Source organism: Cherax quadricarinatus, chromosome 11 (genome assembly GCF_038502225.1).
Source record: "Cherax quadricarinatus isolate ZL_2023a chromosome 11, ASM3850222v1, whole genome shotgun sequence".
NCBI classification, from domain to species: domain Eukaryota; kingdom Metazoa; phylum Arthropoda; class Malacostraca; order Decapoda; family Parastacidae; genus Cherax; species Cherax quadricarinatus.
Genome location: NC_091302.1, coordinates 2,650,758 through 2,662,850, shown reverse-complemented (window position 1 = coordinate 2,662,850; position 12,093 = coordinate 2,650,758). Strand labels below are relative to the sequence as shown.

At 40.3% G+C, this 12,093-nt stretch overlaps 1 protein-coding gene across 1 annotated transcript in view; it reads right to left on the bottom strand.

Moving 5' to 3' along the window:
- Positions 1 to 6,359: 6,359 nt before the first annotated feature.
- LOC128687670 (STING ER exit protein) overlaps positions 6,360 to 12,093 on the bottom strand; it is a 30,180-nt gene continuing 24,446 nt past the window's right edge. The window contains exon 5 of the mRNA XM_053775253.2: positions 6,360 to 6,877. Coding sequence (XP_053631228.1) covers positions 6,731 to 6,877 — 147 coding nt within the window. The 3' untranslated portion in view covers positions 6,360 to 6,730. The remainder of the gene's footprint in view (positions 6,878 to 12,093) is intronic.

Genomic DNA, 12,093 nt, shown 5'->3' with positions numbered 1-12,093 from the left:
CACGTAATGAAAGTAGTTTGTTAGATTATGTATTGGTGGATAAAAGGTTGATGGGTAGGCTCCAGGATGTACATGTTTATAGAGGGGCAACTGATATATCGGATCATTATTTAGTTGTAGCTACAGTTAGAGTAAGAGGTAGATGGGAAAAGAGGAAGGTGGCAACAACAAGTAAGAGGGAGGTGAAAGTGTATAAACTAAGGGAGGAGGAAGTTCGGGGGAGATATAAGCGACTGTTGGCAGAAAGGTGGGCTAGTGCAAAGATGAGTAGTGGGGGGGTTGAAGAGGGTTGGAATAGTTTTAAAAATGCAGTATTAGAATGTGGGGCAGAAGTTTGTGGTTATAGGAGGGTGGGGGCAGGTGGAAAGAGGAGTGATTGGTGGAATGATGAAGTAAAGGGTGTGATAAAAGAGAAAAAGTTAGCTTATGAGAGGTTTTTACAAAGCAGAAGTGTTATAAGAAAAGCAGAGTATATGGAGAGTAAAAGAAAGGTGAAGAGAGTGGTGAGAGAGTGCAAAAGGAGAGCAGATGAAAGAGTGGGAGAGGCACTGTCAAGAAATTTTAATGAAAATAAGAAAAAATTTTGGTGTGTGTTAAACAAGTTAAGAAAGCCTAGGGAAAGTATGGATTTGTCAGTTAAAAACAGAGTAGGGGAGTTAGTAGATGGGGAGAGGGAGGTATTAGGTAGATGGCGAGAATATTTTGAGGAACTTTTAAATGTTGAGGAAGAAAGGGAGGTGGTAATTTCATGTACTGGTCAGTGAGGTATACCATCTTTTAGGAGTGAAGAAGAGCAGAATGTAAGTGTGGGGGAGGTACGCGAGGCATTACGTAGAATGAAAGGGGGTAAAGCAGCTGGAACTGATGGGATCATGACAGAAATGTTAAAAGCAGGGGGGGATATAGTGTTGGAGTGGTTGGTACTTGTGTTTAATAAATGTATGAAAGAGGGGAAGGTACCTAGGGATTGGCAGAGAGCATGTATAGTCCCTTTATATAAAGGGAAAGGGGACAAAAGAGATTGTAAAAATTATAGAGGAATAAGTTTATTGAGTATATGTACCAGGAAAAGTGTACGGTAGGGTTATAATTGAAAGAATTAGAGGTAAGACAGAATGTAGGATTGCGGATGAGCAAGGAGGTTTCAGAGTGGGTAGGGGATGTGTAGATCAAGTGTTTACATTGAAGCATATATGTGAACAGTATTTAGATAAAGGTAGGGAAGCTTTTATTGCATTTATGGATTTAGAAAAGGCATATGATAGAGTGGATAGGGGAGCAATGTGGCAGATGTTGCAAGTATATGGAATAGGTGGTAAGTTACTAAATGCTGTAAAGAGTTTTTATGAGGATAGTGAGGCTCAGGTTAGGGTGTGTAGAAGAGAGGGAGACTACTTCCCGGTAAATGTAGGTCTTAGACAGGGATGTGTAATGTCACCATGGTTGTTTAATATATTTATAGATGGGGTTGTAAAAGAAGTAAATGCTAGGGTGTTCGGGAGAGGGGTGGGATTAAATTATGGGGAATCAAATTCAAAATGGGAATTAACACAGTTACTTTTTGCTGATGATACTGTGCTTATGGGAGATTCTAAAGAAAAATTGCAAAGGTTAGTGGATGAGTTTGGGAATGTGTGTAAAGGTAGAAAGTTGAAAGTGAACATAGAAAAGAGTAAGGTGATGAGGGTATCAAATGATTTAGATAAAGAAAAATTGGATATCAAATTGGGGAGGAGGAGTATGGAAGAAGTGAATGTTTTCAGATACTTGGGAGTTGACGTGTCGGCGGATGGATTTATGAAGGATGAGGTTAATCATAGAATTGATGAGGGGAAAAAAGGTGAGTGGTGCATTGAGGTATATGTGGAGTCAAAAAATGTTATCTATGGAGGCAAAGAAGGGAATGTATGAAAGTATAGTAGTACCAACACTCTTATATGGGTGTGAAGCTTGGGTGGTAAATGCAGCAGCGAGGAGATGGTTGGAGGCAGTGATGTCCTGTCTAAGGGCAATGTGTGGTGTAAATATTATGCAGAAAATTCGAAGTGTGGAAATTAGGAAAAGGTGTGGAGTTAATAAAAGTATTAGTCAGAGGGCAGAAGAGGGGTTGTTGAGGTGGTTTGGTCATTTAGAGAGAATGGATCAAAGTAGAATGACATGGAAAGCATATAAATCTATAGGGGAAGGAAGGCGAGGTAGGGGTCATCCTCGAAAGGGTTGGAGAGAGGGGGTAAAGGAGGTTTTGTGGGCAAGGGGCTTGGACTTCCAGCAAGCGTGCGTGAGCGTGTTAGATAGGAGTGAATGGAGACGAATGGTACTTGGGACCTGACGATCTGTTGGAGTGTGAGCAGGGTAATATTTAGTGAAGGGATTCAGGGAAACCGGTTATTTTCATATAGTCGGACTTGAGTCCTGGAAATGGGAAGTACAATGCCTGCACTTTAAAGGAGGAGTTTGGGATATTGGCAGTTTGGAGGGATATATTGTGTATCTTTATACGTATATGCTTCTAAGCTGTTGTATTCTGAGCACCTCTGCAAAAACAGTGATTATGTGTGATTGTGGTGAAAGTGTTGAATGATGATGAAAGCATTTTCTTTTTGGGGATTTTCTTTCTTTTTTTTTGGGTCACCCTGCCTCGGTGGGAGACGACCAACTTGTTGAAAAAAAAAAAAAAATTACCATACAAGGAAACATGCAGAGAAAAACGACAATAAAATATAAAGATTTAATATAACCACTGAGTTACATGGTCTGATATTATTTTTTTAAATATTTTTTATTTTAATTAATGGGAAGCACTAAAACCCAAAGGAGTTATACAGCACCTATCATTCATTCATGCCATATAAAAAGATTAATCAAAATATTTCTGAGTTATTCATTGTTTCACATTGCAGAAACCCTAGAGCAACATCCTACCAAAAGTCACATTCCACCAAAAGTCTGATCAAGGCCACATCCTACTAGAAGTCTGGTCAAAATATTTCTGGACTGCTCAGAATTTAACAGTGGATGACCCTTAAGGAGTAGAAAATTATTAGGTACAGTGTACATTCAAAAATGAAGCGCTAAACTTATTAAAGGCTGTAAAGGCAAACTTCCTTTCAATGTGAACACTCTTCAAGTGGGTGATGCTAGAAAAGGGTTCATGATTCAAGAAACTGGAGCTGTCCTCCTTTTCCTTAGATGAAACCTGTTTCCCATTCCTCAGACACTGTATGACCCCTTCCAATTTTGTGCTTCCTCATGAATATAATAATAATAATAATTATAGGTAGTAGGTTGGTAGACAGCAACCGCCCAGGGAGGTACTACCGTTCTGCCAAGTGAGTGTAAAACGAAAGCCTGTATTTGTTTTACATGATGGTAGGATTGCTGGTGTCCTTTTTTCTGTCTCATTAACATGCAAGATTTCAGGTATGTCTTGCTACTTCTACTTACACTTAGGTCACACTACATATACTTGTTTTTTTTTTTTTTTTTTTTTTTTTCAACAAGTCGGCCGTCTCCCACCGAGGCAGGGTGACCCAAAAAAGAAAGAAAATCCCCAAAAAGAAAATACTTTCATCATCATTCAACACTTTCACCACACTCGCACATTATCACTGTTTTTGCAGAGGTGCTCAGAATACAACAGTCTAGAAGCATACACATATAAAGATACACAACATATCCCTCCAAACTGCCAATATCCCAAACCCCTCCTTTAAAGTGCAGGCATTGTACTTCCCATTTCCAGGACTCAAGTCCGACTATATGAAAATAACCGGTTTCCCTGAATCCCTTCACTAAATATTACCCTGCTCACACTCCAACAGATCGTCAGGTCCCAAGTACCATTCGTCTCCATTCACTCCTATCTAACACGCTCACGCACGCTTGCTGGAAGTCCAAGCCCCTTACCCACAAAACCTCCTTTACCCCCTCTCTCCAACCCTTTCGAGGACGACCCCTACCCCGCCTTCCTTCCCCTATAGATTTATATGCTTTCCATGTCATTCTACTTTGATCCATTCTCTCTAAATGACCAAACCACCTCAACAACCCCTCTTCTGCCCTCTGACTAATACTTTTATTAACTCCACACCTTCTCCTAATTTCCACACTCCGAATTTTCTGCATAATATTTACACCACACATTGCCCTTAAACAGGACATCTCCACTGCCTCCAACCGTCTCCTCGCTGCTGCATTTACCACCCAAGCTTCACACCCATATAAGAGTGTTGGTACTACTATACTTTCATACATTCCCTTCTTTGCCTCCATAGATAACGTTTTTTGACTCCACATATACCTCAAACGCACCACTCACCTTTTTTCCCTCATCAATTCTATGATTAACCTCATCCTTCATAAATCCATCCGCCGACACGTCAACTCCCAAGTATCTGAAAACATTCACTTCTTCCATACTCCTCCTCCCCAATTTGATATCCAATTTTTCTTTATCTAAATCATTTGACACCCTCATCACCTTACTCTTTTCTATGTTCACTTTCAACTTTCTACCTTTACACACATTCCCAAACTCATCCACTAACCTTTGCAATTTTTCTTTAGAATCTCCCATAAGCACAGTATCATCAGCAAAAAGTAACTGTGTCAATTCCCATTTTGAATTTGATTCCCCATAATTTAATCCCACCCCTCTCCCAAACACCCTAGCATTTACTTCCTTAACAACCCCATCTATAAATATATTAAACAACCATGGTGACATTACACATCCCTGTCTAAGACCTACTTTTACCGGGAAATAGTCTCCCTCTCTTCTACACACCCTAACCTGAGCCTCACTATCTTCATAAAAACTCTTTACAGCATTTAATAACTTACCACCTATTCCATATACTTGCAACATCTGCCACATTGCTCCTCTATCCACTCTATCATATGCCTTTTCTAAATCCATAAATGCAATAAAAACTTCCCTACCTTTATCTAAATACTGTTCACATATATGCTTCAATGTAAACACTTGATCTACACATCCCCTACCCACTCTGAAACCTCCTTGCTCATCCGCAATCCTACATTCTGTCTTACCTCTAATTCTTTCAATTATAACCCTACCGTACACTTTTCCTGGTATACTCAGTAAGCTTATTCCTCTATAATTTTTACAGTCTCTTTTGTCCCCTTTCCCTTTATATAAAGGGACTATACATGCTCTCCGCCAATCCCTAGGTACCTTCCCCTCTTTCATACATTTATTGAACAAAAGTACCAACCACTCCAACACTATATCCCCCCCTGCTTTTAACATTTCTGTCATGATCCCATCAGTACCAGCTGCTTTACCCCCTTTCATTTTACGTAATGCCTCACGTACCTCCCCCACACTTACATTCTGCTCTTCTTCACTCCTAAAAGATGGTATACCTCCCTGACCAGTGCATGAAATTACTGCCTCTGTTTCTTCCTTAACATTTAAAAGTTCCTCAAAATATTCTCGCCATCTACCTAATACCTCCATCTCCCCATCTACTAACTCCCCTACTCTGTTTTTAACTGACATGTACAAGCATATATATACACACCCCTCTGGGTTTTCTTCTATTTTCTTTCTAGTTCTTATTCTTGTTTATTTCCTCTTATCTCCATGGGGAAGTGGAACAGAATTCTTCCTCCATAAGCCATGCGTGTTGTAAGAGGCGACTAAAATGCCGGGAGCAAGGGGCTAGTAACCTCTTCTCCTGTATATATTACTAAATGTAAAAGGAGAAACTTTAGTTTTTCCTTTTGGGCCACCCCGCCTCTGTGGGATAAGGCCGGTGTGTTGAAAGAAAGAAAGAAAGAATAATTTTTTTAATTAGGGGAAACCACTAAGCCTGCAGTTGTCTTACAGTGCCTTGGAAATGGGAGGCATTCAGGTTTGATCCAAGGATGAGGTGGCTCGTGGCCTGGTAGGCAAAGCTCTCGCTTCACATGCTGAGGTGTCTGGGTTCAATTCCCAGGAAGGGTGGAAACATTGAGTGTGTTTCTTTATACCTGTTGTCCCTGTTCACCCATCAGTAAAATGGGTACCTGGGTGTTAGTGGACTGGTGTAAGTCGCATCTTGGGACAAAACTGACCTAATTTGCTTGAAATGCTCCACATAACAAGTGGCTTTCTATATACATGTAGTAATATATCACTTATGTCAGCTAGGCCTGTATACCTTGTACATGTACTTGTACATTATTATTATTATAAAGGAAGGGGAGGATAAGTCCTATTTTTTGGATCAAGAGCCCTCACCAGCACTGAGGCACCAAGAAATCAAGTAAGACTTACTGCACCTAAATTTTACATCCCTTGGTATTAACAAAGATACATACTTGCTCACAAAAAATGAAAGTCAATTAATTAATAAACTTTTGCCAATTTATTGTAACACATTTAAAAACCAATGTTTCAAATAAATAATTTTTTTTTACCTGTATGTAATTAGGTTCAAGCTTTTCTACTCTCACAATCAGCCTGAGGCTGGGCCTACCTAACCATGTAGGATATTACTACTCATGGCCCACACACAACACATACATAGCCAATGGCAGAGCTACATTTTTGGCACCCTGAAGCATGAACTGTTATGGGGGCCCCTTTGCAACCCCTTCTCATACAGTAGACCCAAAATTTTTAAGCAATGTGGACTAAAGCTGCTTCAGGGGCCCCTTCGGGATTAGGGGCCCTGAAGTTTAAGCTTCATAAGTTTCATAGTAGAACTGCCCCTGTACATAACTACTGGTTAATAAGTGTCCCACGAACTTGCTTTGCAGAAGAACTCTCATCTGATGCAAGCTGACTCTTACGTTTATTCATACCTTTCCGTTCTAATTGCTTTTCAATAATTCTGGCATTGTTAGCATAGGAATCTGCAACTTCTCTCTGAAATAAAAGAAGCATTTTTTAAATATGATGTAAATGGTTTAGAAAGCCAATAACTTGAAGTATGTTGCATAAGTGTCTCATTCTTAATTTTTTTAAAAACTGTGTGCTTTATTTACAGGGCAGCAGCTTCCCAATTAATATAATGTTTGTAATTCTTAGTGTCTCCATGGGGAAGTGGAGAAGAATCCTTCCCCCATAAACCATAGTTTCGTAAGAGGCAACTAAAATGCCAGGTACAAGGGGCTAGTAACCCCTTCTCATGTATAAATTACTAAATGTAAAAGGAAGAAAACTTTACATTTCTTCTTTTTAAGGTAATCCTGCCTCGGTGGGAGACAGCTGTTTTTTTTTTTCAACAAGCCGGCTGTCTCCCACTGAGACAGGGTGACCCAAAAAGAAAGAAAATCCCCAAAAAGAAAATACTTTCATCATCATTCAACACTCACCTCACTCATACTGTCTTTGCAGAGGTGCCCAGATACAACAGTTTAGAAGCATATAGTATGTATAAAGATATATAACATACCCCTCCAAACTGCCAATATCCCCAACCCCTCCTTTAACCCTAACAGGGTCCGTCCTGTAGATCTACGGCTTCACATTGAGTGTCCAAACCATAGATCTACGCCAAAATTCTAGCACCGTCAAATTTAGCGCGAAAGCGCTCATAGGCCTACATGTGAGAGAACGGGTCTGCGTGGTGGGTGTGCGCCATAAACAAAAAATCTAGGCGCCCACATAGCATTGTGGGAACGCCGGCTCAGTTACCCTTGTTCACCATGCCTCGTCGCAAGTCAGCTCTCACTCCACGGAAAATTGGGACTCTCCTCTTCCCATCTGATAGTTCTAACACTGATGGAAGTGGAAATGAAGACGAATTCTTTGGCTTTGATCAGTTAGTGACCGAAAGGAATGACCAGGATATCGATAATAGTGCAGAAAACCCTGACGATCCTCAACCTTCTACCTCTGGTGTGGGCACTCCTTAGTCACGGTCAGTTGTACCTCAACGCAAGAGAAAACTATTATTTTCGCATGTCCAGGCCCCTGACTTCAGTAATGATGATGATAGTGACGTGGATTGTGATTTTACTGCTCTTGACGATCATTCGAGTAGTTATAGTGAGGAATCATATTCACCAGTGAAGCGTCGGTATGTACGCCGCCACATGCACTCGGGTAGTGTACCCTATGCTGTGCCCAGGGGACGGAGTACATCCTGGAGTACATCCCGTGGCCCTACACCAGGTTTAGATAGTGAGAGTGAAGATGATGTGGCTACACTTGGCATGGATAGACCACAGGCATCAGTAGATGGTGGTAGTGGTGATGGTAGTGGCACCGCCATGCATGACTCACCAGCCCAGGCTGGGACCCACGCTTCTGATTCCTCAGTTCAAGGACAAAGTGGAGCGTCAGCCACCAGCCCACCACAACCACAACCACCCGCACAACCAGCCTATGATGTCCAGTATCTGCCAGCAAACCGTATCTGGGATTGGCAGCAAAATCCCAATTTTGTTCCCAAGCCCCACCACTTTGATAACTCTCAAAGTGGAATTCTACCTACTTGTCCCCTTGGAACCACGGCCAATGAACTGGAATTCTTTGAATTATTCTTTGACCAGCCCTTGGTGGAAACTATTGTCTGGGAAAGTAATAAGTATTTTGAGTACACCATGGCAAATATGATAATATCACCACAGTCAAGACTACACCGGTGGAAAGAGACGACTGTTGCAGAAATGTATTTGCTTTTTGCAACAATAATGCTTATGCCTCATGTCTATAAGCATAATATAAAAGCATACTGGTCCATAGATCGGCTAATTTCTACCCCGGTCTTCAGTGAAATCATCCCAGTGAACAGGTTTATCTTACTGTTACGTATGTTACACTTCTCTGACAAAACCAGGCCTGACAGAAGTGACAGGTTATACAAGATTAGAAATGTTTTTATGCATCTCAAACAAAAGTTCAGTATATACTTTTATCCATTCAAGAATCTTGTAATTGACGAGTCTTTGATTTTGTTCAAAGGTAGACTGTCATTCAAGCAGTATATACCGAGCAAGAGGAAACGCTTTGGTATAAAACTGTTTGTACTCTGTGACTGTGACAGTGGCCTGGTATTGGATATTGTTGTATACACTGGATGTAAAACATTGAAAGATACCAAGATGTTATTGGGTATCTCAGGTGACGTAGTGAGAAGCATGATGGCACCTTATCTTGGTAAGGGGCATACATTATATACCGATAACTGGTACACAACCCCATTACTCAGTGATTTCTTGCGAGTGAACAAGACAGATGTGTGTGGCACAGTGCGTTCTAATCATAAACATATGCCCAGGCTCAACGCAGGTGCTCGTGGTGATGACGTGCAGGTGTTTACTGCCAATGACATCATGGCATTGCGGTGGCATGACAAACGAGATGTCACATTGTTGACAACCATTCACCGTAATGAAATGCAAGACAGTGGCAAAGTTGATCGAGTGACTAATGAACGTATTCGAAAACCAGTGACAGTGATTGATTATACACAAAACATGCGCTTGGTTGACAAATTGACATGCAGATTGGTTTTGTTGATCGTGTTCGTAAAAGTTACAAGTGGTACATGAAACTTTTCTTCCATCTCATGGACATTTCAATGCTCAATGCATATAATATGTACCAAATAAAGACTGGCAACAGACCACCGTATGGTGAATTTTGTTTGTCTGTTGTCAGACAACTCATAATGAAGTACCAGGTAACAACACCTGCTATACAACAAGGTCCTCGAATTCCACAGAATATACCCAAGCGTTTGAGGAGGGAAGGTGATCATTTCATAATACAGCTTCCTTCAACTCAGAAGAAATTTGCTCAGAAGAGATGCATCGTCTGTGCACAAACAAAACGACGGCAACAAAGACACAAAGACACTCGGTTTATGTGTGAGGAATGTAAGGTACCTCTGTGCATGGTGCCTTGTTTCAAGGAGTTCCACAAGCTCCAGCAGTTCTAAAACCATGTCCAGTGATTGTAAATATGTAAATATATGATAGAACATTAGTATTATACAAGATTTGTGCATGTTTATTGTAATAAACAACAGTGGTAAACAATAATATGATAATAACTTTAGTGCAGTTATTGTGTTCAATACAGTGAGATTATATTTATACATTATATACAGTATTGGTCTCTCAGGCCCCAAATGTTAGTAGGAAAAGAAAAAAATTGGAAAAGAAAAGAAAAAACTACAAAAACTGCTAACTAAAGTAATGCGCGTATGTGGAATTCGTCGATGTTGCCGCCACCACGTCATTTTGGACAAACTTCTCGGCACTGTATCTCGGTAAGTACTGATCAGAATTTTTTTTTTGTCTTATTACCTTCACAAAAATATGCTCTTTAATTCTGTAAGAAAAATAATTTTTTTTTTTTCAAAATTTCTTGGACACTGGAGCACCACTTCAGATTTTGGCCTTGGACCCTGAAAGGGTTAAAGTGCAGGCATTGTACTTCCCATTTCCAGTACTCAAGTCCAGCTATAGAAAAATAACAGCTGTTATGTTAAAAAAAATCTTAATATGCTGGAATCTTGATGAGAGCAAATCCAACAGAACTTTTATGCTCAGTTGCTGTAGTAAATATATATCTACCTGTTTACTTCATGTATGACCTACTGTACATATAAGCTTCTCATCTTGTACACTTTTATACATATACTATACTGTATGAGCTAAAAAACAAAAAGCCAACATGAATAACAATACAATGGAACCTTGGTTTTCGTTTGCCTCTGATTTTGTTATTTTCGGTTATCATCAATTTTTTTCGTCAAAATATTGTCTGTTTTCTTTGATCACCTTGGGTTTTGTCGGTCATTCTGAATGTGTCCGAGTGCCACGTGCACACAAAGTCTCCCACACGCGCATTCTGAATCAGTGTGGTGGTGTTTCTTGGCAAGTGAACATTACCCTGCGCCTTCATATGAAACATTTCGTAATAATCTACAGTGGAACCTCAAAAATCGAACGTATCATATATCAAACGTTTCGAAAATAGGACCATTTTTTCAGACAAACTGTGTCCCTATTATCGAACGCGCCCCTATTTTCGGACCGCCGGGTACGGGACCTGTCTGCCTGCCCGCTCTGTCCAAGCAGTCTAGCTTTGTTTATGCTTGAGTGAACACTAACTTGCACTCTTATTCACGCATTTTACGATTATTTCGTTGTGTTTAATGCTTGTGGGACTGTGAAATAAGCTACCATGGGCCCAAAGAAACTTGCTAGTGGTACCCCTGTGGTAAAGAAAGTGAGAAACACCATAGATGTGAAGAAGGAAATAATACAGAAGTATGAGAGTGGTGTGAGACTTGTTGAGCTTGCCAGGATGTATGGGAAAAACAAGTCGACCATCAGTTCTATCCTGTCAAAGAAAGAACAAATCAAGGAAGCTGATGTTGCGAAAGGTGTTAATTTAGTGAGTGGATGAGGTGCCTTCTTCAAAGATTAAGGAGATTTGTGCCAAGTGGAATGATGTCCAAATGTTTGTGCAGAAGTACCACCCTGAGCAAGCTGAAACAAGCCATCTTTGCAAAAAGTTCAGTGACAGAACCATGTCCCATTTTAGAGAAATGTTAAAGAGGCACCAGAAACAGAGGACTGTGGACAGTTATTTTGTGAGACAGGGGTCCAGTGACTCTCAAGCTGGTCCTAGTGGCATTAAAAGACAGAGAAGGGAAGTAACCCCAGAGAGGGCTTTACCTGAAGTCCTCATGGAGGGGGATTCTCCTTCCAAACACTAACCCCAACTCCTTCTCTCCTCCTCCCTATCTTCCAGATGCCATCACCAATCTTCAATAAAGGTAAGTAAAAATGTTATTTTATATGTATTACTATACATAATTAAAAACTATCGTATTTGTTGTATGTAAAACTGTAATTAATCTCTATAAAATGTATTTTTTGTGTGAATATTTTTGGGTTTCTGGAACGGATTAATTGTATTTCCATTATTTCTTATGGGAAATATTGCTTCGAATTTCAGACTTTTCAAATTTAGAACTAGCTCCTGGAATGGATTAAGTTCGATTTTTGAGGTTCCACTGTATTGTTATTTGTGCTTGTTTATTGTGTGACTGGTAAATAAGCCACCACAGGCCCAAAGAAAGTCCCTAGTGCCAGCCCTTTGGAAAAGAAGGTGAGAAA